The sequence below is a fragment of the Cyclopterus lumpus genome, chromosome 23, assembly GCF_009769545.1.
Source record: "Cyclopterus lumpus isolate fCycLum1 chromosome 23, fCycLum1.pri, whole genome shotgun sequence".
Taxonomy (NCBI): Eukaryota; Metazoa; Chordata; class Actinopteri; order Perciformes; family Cyclopteridae; genus Cyclopterus; species Cyclopterus lumpus.
The window spans coordinates 7853510-7873751 of record NC_046988.1 but is presented as its reverse complement, the minus strand read 5'-3'; the positions used below and the strand labels follow the sequence as shown (position 1 = coordinate 7873751).

Below are 20242 nucleotides of genomic sequence, written 5' to 3'. Positions count from 1 at the left end.
GGAACGTACAATAGTTCACCACTGATCCATCAGCCACCTTGAGTTTCAACGGGCCAGAGATATACATCTTTGTCATCAATACAAGTCACTGATGCACTTAATGCTTTGGTTTGGAGTTTGCCTTTGATTTGGTTTGCGTTTTTTCCTGAATGTTTAATTATTAGCATCTCTCACCCCTAACCTAAAGGCATGCCCCAAGTCTTCTTCATCTTCTTCTTTGGTGGCTTTTAATTGATTTGGGTGATGAAATGCCCAAGCTACTTTTTCTATTTGTCTTTTTTAAGAAACCCTCCGTGAGGATCCTCCGTGTTTTTAATCTGGGACCCTGCTACTGAGACATTTTAGATTTTAGCCTGCTACTGCATTTAACCAGGCAATAAAGCGCAGGTGAATGCTTTCTAACGCACTGAGCAATGCAATTAGAAACTAATAGTAGCAGCTTGCCAACAGCTACCTCTCTGTCATTGCATTCCTAAGTACACAGCGAAATGCAGTAACAGGCCAGCTTTTAAAATGTTCTCACTTTGCCTTAAGTAAATATAAAATGGCCAAAATCTCTCGTTTGAGTGCACCCACTTTGCTGCTCTGTTGGGTGCTTGTTGACTTAGCTGCACTTTCTGTAGTCATCGAATCAGAATACTTTCCTAATCTTTGGGTCTCTAATTCTCCCCAGCAACCTGCGGGTGCTTCTTAAATACTATATGGTTTCTTTTACGTCTGTGTTTTGAGTAGAAGTAGTTTGAATAGATTTGTAGTGGTTTGCTCTGAGCAGTGTCTTGCAGACGATGCCAGTATGGACTGCATCTATTTCTTTCTCTGTTCGGAATGCCTCCTCTTCTCTTCTCCAGCTCTCTCTTCCTCTTTCTGAGCTTTTTCAGTTCACTTAACTCTTCTTTTATGGATGTTTATCTCTGTCTTTCTCTGTCTTCTTTCTCGTTGGTTTGAGGTGCTGCTTGCTCACCTGAAATGCAAGCTGGGTAAAACGGGTCTCTCATACTTTTCATATAGGTCATCCATTTATAATTATAGTGTATATATATATATATATATATGTGTATTTATATATATATATATATATATATATATATATATATATATATATATATACACTTATACGTACATATATATAAATACGTACATATATATATACATATATACATATATATATATATATATATATATATACACGTATGTACATATATATATATATATACACTTATACGTACATATATATATATATATATATATATATATATATATATATATGTATGTATTAAAATGCACTTTTGTGTTTCAGTATTACAACTTAAAATGTATGGATCAAACCTAAACTTCAATTTGAGGGTGATAATGTTCTCAAGAGACCCATTTTACCTTTTGAACTGACTGAACTGATGAAATTGTTGTCTGAAAACACAACATGCAATGTGAGAAAACGGCGCAAAGTCCTTTTAAATGAGCTCTTAAATCCGATGAGCTCCAACTACAGTTACTCACATCTGCACTGTAGTTCAGCCTGAAATAACTACTGTATATTTAATTACAAATTGACTGTTTAGTTTGGTTAAATTTAAAACTCATGCCCAGATCCTTCAAGTCCACGGTGGACTTTGTAATTTAATCTTATGTGGTTCACAGCTTTGATTTCACGTAGAAATTGAAGCAAATTCAGAATTTAGCTACGCTTAAATTGACCCATGTGGCCCTTTGTGTCATTCACACACGGACAAACACACACATTCTCCAATATTTAAGTTTTAACTTAGTCTGCACTCAGTGTGAATCACCCCTCCCTTTCTCCATCCTTCCTTCTTTCCTCCCCATCTTTCCAACTCATCTTTGACTTCCCTTTATCCATCGCTCTTCCCTCCCTTCCTTCCTCCCAACTTTTCTTCCTTTCTTCTTAGACACACACACACACACACACACACACACACACACACACACAACCACACACACAAATCAACCATTTATCCCTTCCCAATGAGTAGATGCTTGTAGTACAGATTTATAAGCATCTTGAAAAAATATAGTAACCTGTTCCTCTGTGTACATCATTATTGTGTGTAATCATACAGTTGTGTGTATGGCTCTGTTAGAATTCCTTTACATTCTTCATTATGTGGTAAGGTATTTTAACAGGACCAACACCAAAGAGTGAACAGCTCCGGAGTCATAGATTCAACTAAAAGTTAATCTATCACTTCCAGTGGTGTAAAATATTGTAATACCAGACATGACCAATGGGTGTCTTCTTACAGTATGTTATCGTTGTGCTTCTCAATGTTATTGAAATACTTCATGGGCTCCAATTTCCAAAAGCATCTAAAATCACCTTTGAATGACTGAGATGATCTTAACTTCCTGCCTTTTTTATTGTGGTATTCTGATGCATCTTTGACCTAAAAGTAGGTTCAAGTCTAATTTCATGTGGATCTTGGCTATTCTCAGGTCAGAGAAATGCTTGAATAACACTTGTTCAAAGGAGGCATTGTCCTTTAATGCCATGATGCATTTGGTAAACATAGCCTGAGTAAAGCTAAGGCTTCAACCACTGTTACTGTACTTTAGCTTCAGCTGGCAGAAAGAAAAACAGATAGCTACAGAGGCGCCCCTCTATTGGCCACCATACACACAAGCCCATGGGCTCACGTACACCATCAGCGCTTTACCCCTTTGCGGCTGTCCCAGACCATCGTTCATTATTTTGGCCCTCAAGGCGGTGGACAGCACTCGGTTATTGTGAAATTTGTACTACTTTTTACATAAAAACAGTAAAAGACACACATACCAAACATGCGCGCGCACACACACACACAAACGCACACACACACAAACGCGCTGTTCTGGTGCTGATCTTTGTTGCCTTTCCTTAAAGCCAGCTGACTCCTCCTCGTCCTCGTCCTCCTCCTCTTCGCCCTCTTCCTCTTCCTCCTCTTCTTCCTCTCACCCCCCTGTGGTAAGGCCAATGGTACGCTCCGACGGTAACCTCGTCCGCCTCCCTACCTCCTCCACCATCCCTCCTTCCATCCATCCTTCCATCCCTCCTTCTGCTAGGCCAACCATGGTATGAATCCAAAAGTTTGGGCTTTTCATTCGTCCCGTCGCCTCTCCTGTGTCGCTCCCGCTGTCATCTTCTGCAGCATGTCCAGAGTCCTCTTTATGTAGCTGCTGTTTCACATGTTTCTACATGTAAATATATGTGTGTATGGTGAAGGACACTGTATTGTGCAGGCCTAGTATAACTGGAGTCTTGTGACTTACCTTGAGTGACTATTGTCGTTGCCATGGTGCCCGCTGCCCCCACCTCCCCCATGGCTTGCAACTTGCTCCCCCTTCCCTTATGGGTGTGGTATCTTTAGTGCTTGGTCATGAGTGCAAGCCATCATGGTCACGCTACCACGCTGTCTCTTTTTCTTTCACTCTTCTCCACTGGCCTGCTGTCTATCTTATATATCTGTGAGTCTGTCCATTTGTTTAGCTGTCTCTGAAAAATTCAAACTATTCTTCATATTCAGACTCTCTCTCTCTCTCTATTTCTCTCTCTCTCTCTGTCTCGCTCTGTTACACTTACTGTCACTGTACCTCTCCCACTCTCTTAATGGTGCAATGGTCCCCATTGTGGTATTACTTGCATTACAGAATTTTAACTTACATTCCTCAGAAGAATTTGTCATTTTCGTGCATATCTGTCGGTTAAGTTTGGGACAACACATGTCTTGAGTTACTTGTCAACACAACTGCATCGCCGGAAGAATGTGACGTCCTCCCTTCTAAAGCACCGGAAAGGCTCCCAGTTAACCCAGAGATATATAATAGTTCTATAGAACATTTTATAAAACAAGTTATAATGAGTTATTTATCTAAGCACAACTCTTGAAAAGTAACATATGACATCTGTTATCCCAAACGTGCAGTAAGGTGTGTAGAGAATGGCTCATTCTTTTTAGGAGCCCACTGTGTTTTCTCTGTGGGATTAGCGTAAAGAATTGATGGGCTCTTGGAAAAACCCAAATGGCATGAAACAGATTCAGAGGTCAGGTAGGATGATCTTGTGTTTATTTATCTGATGTTTTGTTCTGGTAGAAGCGCTGCATGTTTATGTGGATTTTATGCACCCTGCGGGATTTGTGTGGACGAGTGTAACGAGGTGTGATTGCATAATTGTTACTGCTGTTTGGTTGCTGATGATTTGGTAGTTGTACGTTATCTTTGGCTTCACCCAGTCCATCTGCTGTTTGGAGTTTAATTTGAATAACTTAGTGCTCCTCAGTTGATGTTTTAACTGCATCATGCTTGACACAAATCCTGATGTTGCTCTTGTTTTTTCTGCCTTTTTCTCCCTGAGAATGAGCAGCAGCAGCGGCAGCATGAATAACTAAATCCGTATTAGAATAGCACTCAGCGAGATGGCTGAATATTTCATTGTGGAGTTATTTCCTGTATGAGTTTGGGACAATAGACAGTTAGAAAGCTACAGTTTCCTGTACCTCAGAGAAGATATATTTGGAATAAACTGCACCCTTTCAAAAGAAAAATGGATAGGTTCTGCAAATATAAGGATTGCAGGGGTGAAAGAAGATCATAGTAAACTAAAAGTTAAGATGACAAGGTTAACCACCCATGAAACATATTGTCTTTAACCTGGCAGGTGCTGTATTGGGTAGTAATATCTCTGACCACCTGAAAGTCATTTTTGGATGGCCAGTTGGTTCAGGAAGGTGCCTTTAAAGACTGCAAAATAACATTGACTTATCTATTACATATAGAGGTATGAGCAGGTGTATTTAGGAAGCTGATATATAGATTATGAATCTCTTTGTTGCCATTTGATTTTTCCATGAAGCCAGAGAAATGAGCACGATTGCCCGATTCTCTCCTAGATCTCTTTTGTCAGTTGATTTTGATGGGATTTTGTAGGACGCAGATCTCCATTTATTAACTCAGTGTGTATGTGTGTATGTGTGTTTGTGTGTGTGTTTGCGTGTGTGTTATATATATTGACATCCACATATACATGTGGGTGGGAATATGTATATGAATGTTACTTGTATGTCTGCATTCCTGCACATGTCTTGTGTGTGTGTGTTTGTTTGTATGTTCATCTTTTACCTTTGTGTGTGTGTGCGTGTCTGTGTGTGTATGTATGTGTGTGCGTGTGTTTCCCCCCCTTACCTATCTGCATGTGTTCCCATGCGTCCTGTGTTTTTTCAACAAAAAAAACACCAAACCCCACCAAAAGGGACTGCAGAACTCTGAAGAGAACGCCAGGATCTCCATCACCTTCTTCCGGCTGTTCCGCGTGATGAGGCTGGTGAAGCTGCTGTCTCGCGGGGAAGGGATTCGGACCCTGCTGTGGACCTTCATCAAATCCTTCCAAGTGAGGGGAGAACCGGACACAACATGCTAGAGCAGAGGGTTGGGTTTACACAGGACTGAATAGTGCAGCAAAAGTGGAGTTTTTAACCCCAATGTGAACCAGATTGGAGCCCTTTTTTGAGGCTATAGCACACTTTTAACTACATTTCACTTTTCACCGCAGAGAGTTTATTACTGATTTTTTAATCCAGACTTGGCATAGAGTGCCAAAAAGGTGATTATCTCATTTAATGTTAATAATGTAAAATCAAATCTGAGTCACATGGGGCTAAAAGATCCTTGTTCTTGTGTAAATTCAGCCTTGTGGAGTCTCACAAGCCGCCTCTCCTTTCCTTGCCTCCTCCCTCCTCGTCTCCACCTCCTCTTTTTTGCAAGAAGTCACACGGGTGGGACGTCGGACATGCTTAGTCTAGATGGGAAAGGAGGAAAAGAAAGAGGGATGGTGTGAGGTAACGGAGAGGAGGTTTAGGAGTCTTGTTGCAAAGGCAGGGAGGGATGTAGGGACCTGAATCTGGGAATAGGCCAGGAACTTAAGAACCTTTACCAGAAATCTATTTTCTTCGCTTTCCTACTCATCTCTTCTTCCTCCACTTCTTCTTCTACTCCCTTTTCCCCCCCAACACCCTACGACTAACCCCTGAAAGCTCACCGTTCCCTGTAGGCGGGTTAAGCAGTAGATAAGTTTAACGAAGCACTCCACCAAAAAATTAAATCATTTGATAGAGAGTTTTGGGGAAATGAAAATAATCTGTTCTCTCTCTTGTGTCAAGTGAGACGGGCCACTTCATGCCATTGAAATTTGAAACATTGGGGATACAACAAAAACCAGACTCGTAATGTGATTTGACACCAGAAGTGCTCATGAATATATCACTGTACTTAACACAATTAAGCTAACTGTAAACTTATCCTTATTTAATTATCAGCTGGTTGCACATTGACACATAATCACACTTTTACTTTTTCCTTAATCCGTCATGATTTGGCCCTGCCCTCCCAGTCACGGGGGTAACGTTAACCAGGAGCTCAGTTCCTCCACGCAGTCTCCCAGTGTGTGACTATAGAAGACAAACCTGTTCTGGTTCATGTGCTTTACGTTGGGACTGGTCTCCTGGCTAAACTCAGAGAGCAGTTAGTATTTTACTGAGGTTTTTCACTTCGAAGTCAGATGATTTGTACTGGATTGTTTTGGTGTTGTGCCACACAGGGCTGCAGATCAGTTCACTTCCACTTCATAAAGTAACCGTTTTTTTACACTGCAACTGCTAATTTGAAAAATAATGAAACGCATGTGAAGTCGAACAAGAATTTCCTAAATCAGTTGTAGACTAATCTGGTATAATTAGATAGAAGTGAATGGACTGTGGCCTTGGTGCAGGATAATGCTGTCGACAACATGTTACTAAAGTGTCTCTCTCCTCTTTAGGCTCTGCCCTACGTAGCTCTGCTTATAGTGATGCTATTCTTCATATACGCTGTCATCGGCATGCAGGTAAGCTGTTGTCTTGTCACCTTGTTTTCCTCCCTGTGTTGTGTTTCTTCTCTCTCCTCCAGCTGGCTTCCATCCTGTGTCTGTCCTACTGGAGTGTTGTCATCCAGAGCACCTTCTTGGTCACGTCGTCCCTCTCTCCTCCACTTCTCTTCCGCCTCCAGCTGTTGCTCATCTATGTCTCTCCTCTTCCTCTCGCCTGTCCTCTTGTGTCTCCTGTTGAGTTGTTTGTGCCGAGAGGGACAGCGGCCTCTAGTTGTGATTGTCCCAGAGAGCAACCACTTCCTGACGTCATATCCTGTGTGCTGTGACTACTTCCTTACCCCTCCTGTACAGATGTTTGGTAAGATAGCGCTGCGAGACCACACACAGATCAACAGGAACAACAATTTCCAGACGTTCCCTCAGGCAGTGCTGCTGCTCTTCAGGTGAGGAAGATGACTACGCTCCTCATCTTTTATCCTATTTTTCCTTCTTGTCCCTCATCTTCCTCCACCTTCTCTTAATATATGCACTTTTGTTCATTGTTTCAAAGTCAATTTATTCTCTCTTTGTCATTACTTCCTGTAATTTTCATCAACAATAACTTTTCCTTTTCCTTTCTGCTCGCCTATATATTTTTTCTTTTCCATTTACTCCAAAGAGCATCGTTAGAAGCTACCACTGACGTTTTATGAAAATATGTACTCACCAGTTTCTTAGCAGCTTTAACGGCATCTAAAATCGTATCTGTACACCTGTGTGCTCAGTAGTTAGCTGATAATTGTTGTAAACTTCACTGATTTATCGCAAATATTTCTGGTTCACTGAGGACAACACTTTCTTCAGCTGTAAGGGGACTCTACTGATAATACATTGAAACATGATACAGTAACCTCTCTGTCCTGTGTGGTTGAGATGAGGCTAAAATTCCATGCAGGGGTCAAATAACATAGAAACTGAAAGGACAGATCAGAAGTATTGTATCCTATTATTTCTGTAAGCATTTTGCCATAAAATCATACAGAGTATCTATTTGTTCATATTCTATGTAGTGACCCCTTCATAGAATAAATCGTAGCAATGGGCTTCCATTCAGAGAAGGCCGGATGCTTGGATATTTTATAATGTTATGTACAGTACTTGATGAATAATAGTAAAGCTCGCAGAAAATGATCACCTGGTAAAACAAGTCTGCTCAATGGTTCGTAACTATTCAGAATGGAAGGCAGTTGTAGTTTGGACAATATGAAAACAAGAAACATGCCTTTGCTTTTAGCTCTCTAAATTAAGATATCAGAAAATAATGATGATCTAATTGTTTTTTGCCCTTTATTGTGAATCTAACACTTGTGCATATGTGTTTGTGTTTATGTCTCTGCCCCTCTCTGTGTTTGTCACCGTGTATGTGTGTGCGTGTGTGTGTGTGTGTGTGTGTGTTTCTATATGCTTGTATGCTCATATGCATACACGCACACATCCATGCATCTGTATGTATGGGTTGATGCATAAATGCACATGTGACTCCACATATCTATGCATGCATTGTATGTGTACTTCTAATGTGTTTCTATCGTATCTTTGCATGCGTATCTGCGTCAACGCGTGTGTTGGTGTGTGTGTCTCTGTGTGTGTGTGTGAGTATTTGTGTGTGTGTGGGTATTTGTTTGTGTGTGTGTGTGTGTGCATGCATGTCTATCTATCAGATGTGCAACAGGTGAGGCATGGCAGGAGATCATGCTGGTGTGTTCGCCCGTTCAGCCGTGTGAGAAGGGATCAACCAATGAGACCAACTTGGCCCCCGAGGACTGTGGCAGCCAGTTTGCCATCATTTACTTTGTCAGCTTCTACATGCTCTGTGCCTTTCTGGTGAGTGCAGTGAGAAAGGGGAACGTGTAGATGTTCAATGTGCCACTTATTTAAACAGCCGGTATTTGACACAGTATGTGTACTGGAATCAATTACAGAAAAAAACAGACACTTGAGAGTCTTCTCAAATACTTTATAGATCTTGTACATTCAATAGATTTTAGAGCGATTCGCTGCATGCTGTTATGCGGTTATAATTTCACACAGCCAATCGTCCATATTTTGTTAATGTAGTGTCTGACTGACTCTTGATTATCCCCAGATCATCAACCTGTTTGTGGCCGTCATCATGGACAACTTTGACTACCTGACACGTGATTGGTCAATCCTGGGGCCTCATCATCTTGACGAATTCAAGAGGATCTGGGCTGAATATGACCCAGAGGCTAAGTAAGTTTTCAGAGATTTAATATGTAGCTACCATATAATTTGTCATTCGTATGAGGAGATTGTGTATTTATAATGTGACCTGTGCGCTGTTTCCAGAGGGAGAATAAAGCACCTGGATGTAGTGACTCTGCTGCGAAGAATCCAGCCCCCACTGGGCTTTGGAAAGCTCTGTCCACACAGAGTAGCCTGCAAGGTAAACATACTTGCAAACACTCGGCTCTGCAAATGCCCGAGCATGGTGTAAAGGCGGCAGGAAATGTACCAAACATTTGATCAGGCTGCAGGAAATCTAGTAATCAGAATTAATTCTGCTAACCCCTCTATTTGCCAGGTGTGAGAAATATTAATAAATCCGTGGTATCAATGTGATGACACATTGACAGCTCACAACACTTTCCACAGTGACTCAAACGGCACATTGACAACAAACCGTACAGAGAAAATATTTGAGATATTTAGACATTCACGTCTCTAGAGGAAAATGAATAGTGGCCATAGTGTCAAACCACTGTCTGCTTATTTTCGACAAACTTGAGCCGGCTGCCAATAGATGCCGGCAGTTCGCACAGTAAATGTACCTGTTTATATTTCAAACTTTGCGTGATCCAACAAAACGATCCGTCTCATGCAGCGCCTGGTGTCGATGAACATGCCTCTGAACAGCGATGGAACCGTGATGTTCAATGCCACGCTGTTTGCCCTGGTCAGAACCGCACTCAGGATCAAGACAGACGGTAACAGTCACACACATGAATTCACTTGTACGGGAAAAAGATACACACATACTTACATACTTAAAGCTGGGCACATTGGCATATATCAATATGTAGCGCATACAATGGGAATTCAAATTATTACCATCTTGTCAAGTCTCAGTTTTCCATTCTTTCCTTTTTTGACTCAGTTAACTTTCATAGTTATTCACCTGGAAGCTGCACAGCAGAACCTCAGGCTGATTTGTTTGGGCGAATTAGCAGGTCTACAGCAGTTGGGGTCAAGAGCCTTGCTCAGTGGTAGTATAGGGGAGGCACGCATGTCCTGTTGTTTTTACTTTCCCAACCCATACTTACACAATATCCTAATCCCAACAACAACTATCATTTCATATCCGTCTGCTTCTTCAGAACCACAGAACATGGACTCATCAATACACAGCACGGTTAGGCTACTGAGGCCATAGATTGTAATTCAGCTGCTAGAGGATGTCGAGGGGGGTGGCATGTTAACAAGTGGGCATGGCCTCCCCCCTCGATTCATCCTAGTGACGGTATTTATACTGTTTGTGTGTGCGCAGGAAACCTGGAGCAGGCCAATGAGGAACTGAGAGCTATAGTGAAGAAGATCTGGAAGAGAACCAGCATGAAGCTCTTGGATCAAGTAGTGCCCCCTGCTGGAGGCATGTATTCTGTTTCATATCTTAGCAATAAACACAAATATAGAAAATGTCATTACACTCAGTTTTAAATGTTCTTATAATACTTTGACTAAAACCACGGCAGCATCACTTGCAACTGCATTTCTGACAAATACTGTGTGACATTATTTTGCGCATTAATCATGAATGGAATATCATTATTTCTTGCAGATGATGAGGTAACAGTCGGGAAGTTCTACGCTACCTTCCTCATCCAGGAATATTTTCGCAAGTTTAAGAAGAGGAAAGAACAAGGGCTGGTGGCCAAGGTGGCCCCCAAAACTGCCCTTTCTCTGCAGGTACACAAACGTGCAGGGTTTCTGTTTACCCGTGATTATAAATCTGTATATATGTGTTGCTTTGTCAGGAAATTCAGAAGACAGCAATAGATTTTTCTAATATATTTTTTTTACATATGCCTTGCTTCAGAGTTTTGACATTAAATAGATAAGCATGTCACTGTGTTATTCCATGAAAGTGAAACACCTGTGTGTGTTTGGTCTGTGTTTAGGCGGGCCTGCGGACATTGCATGACATTGGTCCAGAGATTCGGAGGGCCATATCTGGAGACCTGACGGTGGAGGAGGAGCTGGATAAAGGCCTGAAGGAGCCTGTGTCGGCTGCATCCGAGGATGATATCTTCAGGGTAAAGGTTGGATACACACACCCTCACTCACTCTCCAGAGAGAGAGAGAGAGAGAGAGCGAGAGAGAGAGATGATCAGCGTCCAGCTTGAAGCCATATTATTGCTCCACATACACAGACATGCTTTTCATGTGCTCAGAGGTTCAAAAATACATTTTAAAAGCTTCATTTCCCACCACATAGCTTGGCGAACAAAGATACTGAACTACATTTTAATCATTGATCTTATGTATTTTAGAAGCACATCTAGACGCAATGCAATTGCAAAATAGAAACAACCATTGAGCACTGTAACTGTAAGCCTCTGACAGAATCTACACACACACACACAAACACACACCTCTTCACTCAAGGGTGAGTTATCTGCCTCCGCTCTCAATGTCATTGCCACATTCATGCACTTTCTTTTGTTTACTTATGTATTTTGTTACTTTTACATACAGTGCGTGACACAGATGGACTCAAATTAGTAGTATTTTTGAGCAACTTTATTTAACTTAATTAGAAATAGAATCAAACCACTCTTTTGACACCTAGCCGTTATCAAGCATTGTGGAGATTTTAGACTTATAATCATTTTCTGTGAAAGAAACATTTCTAAACTGAGAATACAACCTCCCCATGGTTTGTGACACAGGGCCTTTGTGTTACATTTCCATCTTGGCTGGGTAGAGCTTTGTGAATGTGACAGTATTACTTATGTCTAAGTGTTTGACTGTAGTAAGATATAAAGATATTTTGACTTAAACGACATTTTAATTCCCTGTCTTTTTCCACAGTTCTCATCTTCTTTCTCATCTTTCCTTTATCCTCTCTCTTTCTCCTGTCTCTCTCACCCTCTCTCTTCTCACCCCACAGCGTACGGGTGGGTTGTTCAGCAACCACGTCAACTACTACAACCAGAGCGATGGCCGCGCCTCCTTCCCACAGTCCTTCACTACCCAGCGTCCTTTGCACATCAGCCAGCAGGGCTCCCCTTGCGAAGTCGAGAGTCCGTCCCACGAGAAGCTCATGGACTCGACCACTTTCACCCCTTCCTCTTACTCCTCATCGGGCTCCAATGCCAACATCAACAATGCCAACAACACCGGCATGATCGGGGTGGTGACCCAGGGCATCAGTCGGTTCCCGAGCCCGTCCATAAGCACTGTGGACGGGCACACAGGACAGCCGCTCACCCCCATCCTGCTGCCAAGGTCCGCGTGGTGCTTTCCTCCAAAGAGGTGAGTGCATGCTGCACAGCAGTTAACATCTTTCATTGAATTGTTGTGTTGGGGTCTTTCTTCCTTTCCCATTTTGTGTGGTCTTGAACTGAGGCATGCATTGTTAGTCCATTCCTTTCTCCTGGCCATCCTCACAGTTATGCTACTAGCCTGTAAACATAATAACCAGCATGACATTTAAAAATGGATCTTCACTTTCTTTTTTCTTCCTCCTCTTTTTCCCTGTCTTTTGTCTCTGGTGGCGAGCAGGACGTGTTTTTATGACACCCTCATGCGGTATGTTGCCAGGGGACAGAGAGAGAAACTGTGTGTGTGTGCGTGTGTGTGTTGTGTTAGTCCCCTGACTGCGTGCAAAAAGGTTTCATAATGCTACATAAAATGGCATCGCAGTGCTATGGTGAGATTTGCTATGCACATAATGCTTTAGCTGCTATTGCAAAAGCCAGGCTCCATGCTGCTACTATAGAAACTGCTACCAAAGCCACGAATAGACTGTTTGGTGCAACACAGCCAAATGTTTCCTATCAAAGGCTCTTATTGCTACTGTTCTCTGCTATATATGGCAGGTCTGGGTTAGACACAACGTATGCTCTTTGTCCTATAGTCTGCTCTTTGTTCTATCAACTTTGCTCTGGATATTTCTGGTCTCCAGAGGTTGATTTTTTTGCAATTGCTAAAACACAAACCGTGCACACAAATACCAAAAACATAATACACAAAATATCTTACATCTCTTGCCAAAGCAAACTCTTATTCAAAACTATATAAACACAACAGTACACACAGACACTAAATAAATAACACTTTCCCCATGCATATTTCACACTGATGTGCTAACTATAAAACACTTATCTAGAGTCTTTGGCATTTTCATTTGTAGCATGCTGTAAATATAAACTATGAACACAAATGCAATGGAGACAACAACCAAATTAGTTAATTCTAGAAAGTCATAAACTTGTAACAGTGCATTACTATAACAAAGATGACGTGAACATAGTTACTGTATTTTACTATGAACCACATACAACATAGTTTATTGCAACTCTCTCACACCAAAAAGCAAACTAAACACTATTCATAGTGTTCAAGCTCTGATCTCTGAGTGATCTGATTCCAGGTTCCAGGTGTTTTCACAGGTGAATTCTGGGTGCTGGTGATCGATATTGAGTGAGAAATTTGAATGGCAGAGTTTAGCAAGCAACACACAGGTTTTAGTTTTGAATGATGTTTCTAAAGTAGATAACCGCATATATTTATTTGAAAAAGGTGTGTTTTAGAATTTCAGAGTTTGTGGTTCCAGTAATTGTGTCACAAGTACCAGTTTGTGTGTCTTGGCAATTGCAACAAAAAGATAATGTATTGGGAAGCCTATGAGATCAGCAAAATTGTTCATGTTGGTCATTTGTTTCTTTCCTAAAGTAACATTGCAGCTTCCAGGCGTGGCTAGCAGGGCCTTTTTATTTTCATGATCTAGAAGCTCAGCCTGTGAGGCAGCTTGGTCATAGTTAGTTAGAGAGGAGTTGAACTTTTTCATTATCACTGTGATCAACAATTAAGTGCTGCATTACAAAACAAAGTACAGTATAAGCTTTTGCTTTGGATACCCTTGATTTACCACCTGGGTGTTAACTTCTGACCAAGTGGAGTGAGCTTGATCCAACGGATCCAGAACAGTCTTACTCAGGTTTTAATCGAATGCTGTTCTAACCCAGAGTTTGCTGTGGAGCAGCTTAAATAACTGTGGACTAAAGGGACATCTTAACATTTAGAAATGTTATTTAGTTTGTTCTTCACCAGGCAGTTCTGAGGTGAAGTGCTTGAGCTGGTGCTGTGGGTATTCACAGTAAAGATTAATGGGTAATAGCCATTAACAGATGGTTTTAGGGAGCTGCCATGTTGTAACACTTATGCAAACTATCTGTTGAAGAAGAAAATGTATAACGTCAAATGTCAGGATGTCTCCTTAAAGTTTAAGTCGGAAGTATGAAACAGATATGGACAGTTAAGGGGGACAAGACATCTTTGGAATACAAAGAGAATACAACGTAATACGGAGTATATGCAGAGTTTAGATTAAGCTTGTCTTTCAAGAAAAAAACTAAATTCTGAATTAGGACTTTCTTGTTTTTTTTTCTCCCAAACAAATTGTATCAAGGTTAATGTAGGCATTGCCTCCACTTCTTAAAGAGATGATGTAGAAAAGACAGCATCTGATTCCAGGACTTTATTGACCTTCATTTTCAATGATGAGAACAGCATAAAATGTAACTGCTTAATTTCCCAGAAGGCTTACATTACAATACTGGTCTCCAAGTATTAACTAACATTATTAGCCACTATCTTGTCCGTCCTAATCTCTGTTTTTTAAAGATGTCTGCACCTCAGTCGTGCTATCAGTTTGTCATATTCCAAGTGTTGCCTTTGATGCTTTTTACCGTTTTTTTTTTTACAAAATAGTTGTAATTCCCACCTGCTTCTCCTCCTTTTCCTTCAAGCTTTTTCTTTTTCTTCTTCTCCTTCCTCCTCTTTCCCTTTCCTACATGCCTCAGTGGGTTTTCAGTCTCTCCTCCTAAGCCCCTCTCTGAGTTTCTTGACTAATCAGCTGCTTCTTTTTTTTTCTGTGTTCATGTTCACGTCTGTCCGCCTATTTGTCTACCTGGTTTCCATCTGTGCTCTGTTTTGTTCATTTTTGTCGGTTTGTTTGTTTGTTTTGGTTGTGTGCTTGTTTGTTTGTCGGTAGCTCGGATTCAAGTGACAGCCGTCGGCCAATCATCCGGAGAGGCGAGGGGTCAACGGAGGAGACGTATGATGAGAGCTACGGCGACGACAGGGAGTACCACGAGGACGACCACTCGCTCTCCTCTGACATGTACTGCTGAAACACATCATTTTCCTCTCTAAAGTTTGGTCATTTGGGGGGGGGCGTGTCCTTCATGAACTCCTCTTTGTGTGTCTGTGTTCTCGTTAGGCTGGTGTATCACGATGAAACGTGTAAGCAGTTGAATCCCATGGAGGAAGGAGAAGAGGTAGAAGACAGAAGAGGAGGAGGAGAAGGAGGGTGGCAGTCTCCCAGGAGAGTCTTCCTCTGCCCCACCACTCTGGGTAAGTAGACATCTCTCCTAAAAACTGTTCTAAAGTATTGGCACAACTAGTCTACAGACTGGAATACAAAACCTTCTTTCTATACTTTACTCATTTGTACATGCTGTGTTTATGTGTGTCAGCGCGTAGATCGTCTTTCCATCTGGAGTGTCTCAGGAGACATTCGAGGCCAGATGTCTCCCAAAGGACGTCTGTACCGCTACATCTTGTGCATCATCAGGTAGATGATGCCCACAAAATACACACAAACTCACACTTTGAGGTTTTAAATACTAATGTGAACTCGCCGCCATGTTGTGTTCAGCAGACATAATCCTCGCTTCTCGCTCCTGTCTAAGGGGCCGATCACATGCCGCAATTTTTAGGCCCTCAAATCCACTGTTGTCAACGTAAGGCACACTCAAAAGTGTTAGTCACGGCGCGCACACATTCCCAACGGCTGCACCCCGAGATAAGAATATTTTGGAAGACTGAATCACTTGTCATGTGACAAGGAAAAACCAATCACATGAGTCTACAATAAATGTCTGAAGAAGTTAATCATTTAAATGCTGGGCTACCCAGAGCTTTACTCAGTCCCACTGACTATTTTACTTCTGTTAAAGGAAATTGCAACATCCAGTTTAAAGTTCAGCTAAACTGACGCAGACAAATTAAGCAGTAAAGCTGCTGTGAGGGATGTGCAGTGCTTGAAATACATTCATCTTCGTATTATCTTCGTATTGACTTTGCTTAATAAGAATTACCGCTAAATTACTGCAACTTCATCATCAGCGTCATTGCAACGCACAGGTTTTGGTTGCTTAGTAACGCCAACCACGACAGGTGCGCAACCCCCTAAGCGCCTTGGATAAAAAAGATTTTAGTGGCATGGTTTGTGTTTTCCACACGTTTTAGACGCGTTGTGAACGGCCCCTGACGCTGTCACTCTGCTCTGTCCTCCTCCAGGCTCTGGCAGTCGCAGGGTTGAGTCCTCTGCTAAGACGGAGTCACTCACCTACCCTCTTCAGCCGGCTGTGCTCCACGCCTCCAGCCAGTCCCACAGGTATACTGCATCCTGTGCATACATCAAGCACAGTTATATTGCTATTTAAGGAGGGAAAAATGGGTCCCTGAATCCATTATAGTGACATTTGCATATTGTTGTCAAGTTGCAGCTTTGTCATACTCGTTGAGAGGTTTGTTCTCCTGATGGATGCTTCTCCTGTCTTTGTTTGTAGCCCATTGCAGTGATGCCTCCTACCAGCGAGTGCCCTCTCTGAGGCTAGAGGGCTTATACTCGCATGAAAAGCTCAATACGAGCTTGCCCTCTGTCAACTGCGGGCCCTGGTAAGACCAAGTACCTTGAAGATAACCGTTCCAAGTCACAGTGCATGTGTTCTAATAGCAGTGATAATGACACTGTTGGACCACTAATAATGATAAACTAATGTATTGCTCCTAGGTACAGCGACAGTAATGGGAACAGCCGGGTTCCCAGTCCCAACCCCAGTGTGTCTAATCAAAGACCACCACGGCCGTTGTCGCTCACAGTGCCCTCGCTACCGGGAAAAGACTCCAGCTCGCTGTGCCACGGCAGTGCAGGCAGTTTGGTGGAGGCAGTGAGTGTGTGTGTGTGTGTGTGTGTGTGTGTGTGTGTGTGTGTGTGTGTGTGTGTGTCAATTTGTTTTTGGTGAAATACTGAATAGTTTTACCTCTTGGACCTCAAAACTTTTATAGACCAAATGATTAATCTTGAATAATAATGTACCGATAGGTAATGGAAAATCAGTTGTAGCCGTAAACATTCCATCTTTTTTTTTTACTACATTAAAGTTAACTTTTCTCTCCCACTCCTTCCTTTCCATCCACCCTATTTCTCTCTATCTTCCTTCCTAAATCTCAACCCATTCCTTTCTTTTCTCAGGTGCTAATATCAGAGGGTTTGGGCCATTTCGCCCAGGACCCGTCGTTCATCGAGGTGACCAAAGCCGAGTTGGCCGACGCATGTGACATGACCATCGAGGAGATGGAGCACGCCGCCAACAACATTCTCAACGGCAACACCGCCACGAACGCAACATCCAGCACCTCCTCCACCTCCCAGCACAGTCCCAACGGCAACCTCCTCCCCTTCCACACAGCAGCAGCAACGCACAGGGACCAAGTGGTCAGCGAAGGCGAGGAAGAAGCCGGAGGAAGCAGAGGTTCCGTCCACGGGCCGTCCTCACTGGAGGAGCGGCAGGAGCTGCTCGCAGAGGAGAGGGGACGAGAAGAGGAGGAGGAGGAAGAGGAAGAGGTGGAAGAGAGGGAAGAGGGGCAGCACAGAAGCTCGGTTGTGATTGGAGGAGAGCGGCAGAGGAACAGCAGGCTGTTGGAGGACGAGGATATGGAGTGTGTGACGAGTTTGTAGGAGTCGTATTGACAGGTTTGATTGGCCTACTGGCCTCTCTGACATCATCAGAGACTGACGGTTGTCAGTGCTGGGTAACAGCGCCGTGGCTGGCTCTGTCTGTCCCCGCCCCTCACACACACACACACACACACACACACACACACACACACACACTGTCTGCCTCTTAGCAAGACGTATTTGCTCTGGACAATGGCGGCCAGTGATGCAACATTAAACACCAGGTTTTGACTTTGTTGGTTTGTAAAGGTTTGTATGTGTGTGAATGTTTGTAGTCAAGTATACCACACTATACTCTATACTATCTGAGTGTATGCTTGTGTGTGTGTGTGTGTGCGTGTGTGTGTGTTCTATGATTTTCTCTATTTGTACGTGTGCGTGTGTTCTGCACACAGATCTGAGTGTGTCTCTAAAGTGCCTCACAGTTTTATCATGTCCTCAAAGTGTGAAAAGAAAAGTAGGGACGAGAAGAAAAAAAAAAGAGATGGGATGAAGGATGAAAGAAAGGTAGAAAGGAAACAACAGAAGCAGGAAGTCCTTTTCATGTGTTTACTGCAGATGGGTTAGTGTGTTTCTTGTTTTCATTTCCTATGCCTATGTTATTGTTGATTGTCTGGCCGCCATGAACCCAGGTAGGGGACAGCAGACCAGCTTGTGGGAGGGGGTGTGAGTTAAGGATTTAGATCGGACCGCACACATTTGTGGTCAAATGGTCAACTCTTCCTTCTTGGTTCACTGATGGTGAAGCGCTGTATTGAGTAAACAGGGGTGAGGAAAACCCTGTTTGATATATCATTTCTCTTCCTCTTCCAAAGCAAAGGGACCTTGGAGCACAGCCCTGCCAGCCTGGGGATGGGATTAAGGTGACATACCACCCCCAGCCAGGGGGGGAAGGATTTGAGGGATGGACCAACAGCCACAACATGGCTTCTGTAGGGGGGTCATGGGCAGAGAGAGACACTCTTCTGGCCTACAGGAAGCTAGCCAGCTCTGAAACCCGCTGGTTAGTGGGATGCCAGCGAGAGACACCTGTCACCTTGATCTGGCTTCACCTCCTCTGCCGCTTTTCCTTGTTTGGTCACGCCCACTTCCTGCCAAACAGGAAATGGGAGGAGCATTTGGTGGCTAAGCAGAGACAGCGAGCCCCCTTTTCTGCCTCATACCTCGACGATCCTCACTCCTCCCTCTCTCCTTCCTCCCTCTTCTTTGGTTATTCGACCATCCCTCTTCCTCCATTGCTGGATATCTTTTCTTTTTCAGCCCTTGGGAGGCGAGTGTGTCGAACAGGTGTAACAGAGACGGAGGGTGGAGAAGAGTACGGGAGTGACCGATGGAAAAGAAAACAGACTCTGGGCATGGATCGACAGAGGATCTGTCCGTCAGTCAACCTCACTTCCTTCTCCAAGACCCTCCTCTTCCTCTGAGCGTGAAATCCTATTGGATTTGCTGCCACACACTCTCTCTACAGACCACGCCCACTATGTATTTAACAGTTCAATATTGTGCAAAACTGGCTAGCCATGACTATTTTGTTTTATACTCATTATGTTATTGGTTTAATTTATCCTTGATTTGTTTGCAAAATCGGGGTGCTGGTCTCATAAATGTATTTTTGCTCAATTTATTTTAGGAGAATTTTAAGAGGTTTTAAGTATCGAAGCAGGGCGTAATGTTTGCGTGCAAGTGTATAACTATATTTGTGCGTGCGGGTGTGTGTCTGCGTTTTAGTACAGGATGTATGTATGTATGTATGTATGTACGAATGTTTGAGATAGTGTGTGTATCTAAAAGAGGGGTCATTCTCTCTATCAGTATGCACCTTTTACAGATTGTATCTATTTATTTATTTATTTTTCCCAGAAGAGAAAAAAATGCGTGAGGATGTTTGTATGTGTGCGTGCCTGAGTCCGAGTGGTTACTTGTGTATTCTAAAAAGCTGAATTTAAGCCTAGACAGTAAATTAAGGTAGCATTACAAGTATGGTATTGTGTGAGTTGGGGGGGGGGGGGGGGGTGTGATAATGGGCCTCCTTAACACAGGGTTACCATGGACAGGCATGCTTCCAAAGCTTTGTGATTTCTTTAGCACGGTTTTTACTTTTTAGCCAAGCTGCAGAGTCTGAAGCCACTCTATCTTTGAAAATGTTGTCAGTGCATAACTTTTCTTGATTTCTCTGTTCAGAGGTTATTAGGCGTAAGGATTCCAGCGAGGTCAGAGTGACGGCCAAGTTTACAGGAGTGGTGAGTTTCAGCATTGCAGCTTGGCCAGAAGGGAACAAGCCTTTTGGCAATTGCTGTTTTTCTTCTTTATGATGGAGGGTCTCTCTGAATGGTAGAAGCACCAAAATCGCACTGCCA

General features: G+C 42.8%; 1 protein-coding gene across 1 annotated transcript in view; it reads left to right on the top strand.

The window, feature by feature from the left end:
- Nucleotides 1-19900, top strand: part of cacna1c (calcium channel, voltage-dependent, L type, alpha 1C subunit) — a 171574-nt gene extending 151674 nt beyond the window's left edge. The window contains exons 33-53 of the mRNA XM_034526291.1: nt 2879-2901; nt 3058-3067; nt 5252-5380; nt 6806-6871; nt 7205-7296; nt 8554-8716; nt 8979-9106; nt 9203-9299; nt 9738-9840; nt 10401-10502; nt 10692-10819; nt 11032-11166; nt 12024-12388; nt 12638-12664; nt 15132-15260; nt 15360-15493; nt 15616-15713; nt 16442-16538; nt 16714-16822; nt 16938-17094; nt 17400-19900. Coding sequence (XP_034382182.1) covers nt 2879-2901; nt 3058-3067; nt 5252-5380; nt 6806-6871; nt 7205-7296; nt 8554-8716; nt 8979-9106; nt 9203-9299; nt 9738-9840; nt 10401-10502; nt 10692-10819; nt 11032-11166; nt 12024-12388; nt 12638-12664; nt 15132-15260; nt 15360-15493; nt 15616-15713; nt 16442-16538; nt 16714-16822; nt 16938-17094; nt 17400-17885 — 2778 coding nt within the window. The 3' untranslated portion in view covers nt 17886-19900. The remainder of the gene's footprint in view (nt 1-2878; nt 2902-3057; nt 3068-5251; nt 5381-6805; nt 6872-7204; nt 7297-8553; nt 8717-8978; nt 9107-9202; nt 9300-9737; nt 9841-10400; nt 10503-10691; nt 10820-11031; nt 11167-12023; nt 12389-12637; nt 12665-15131; nt 15261-15359; nt 15494-15615; nt 15714-16441; nt 16539-16713; nt 16823-16937; nt 17095-17399) is intronic.
- The last annotated feature ends 342 nt before the right edge of the window (nt 19901-20242 follow it).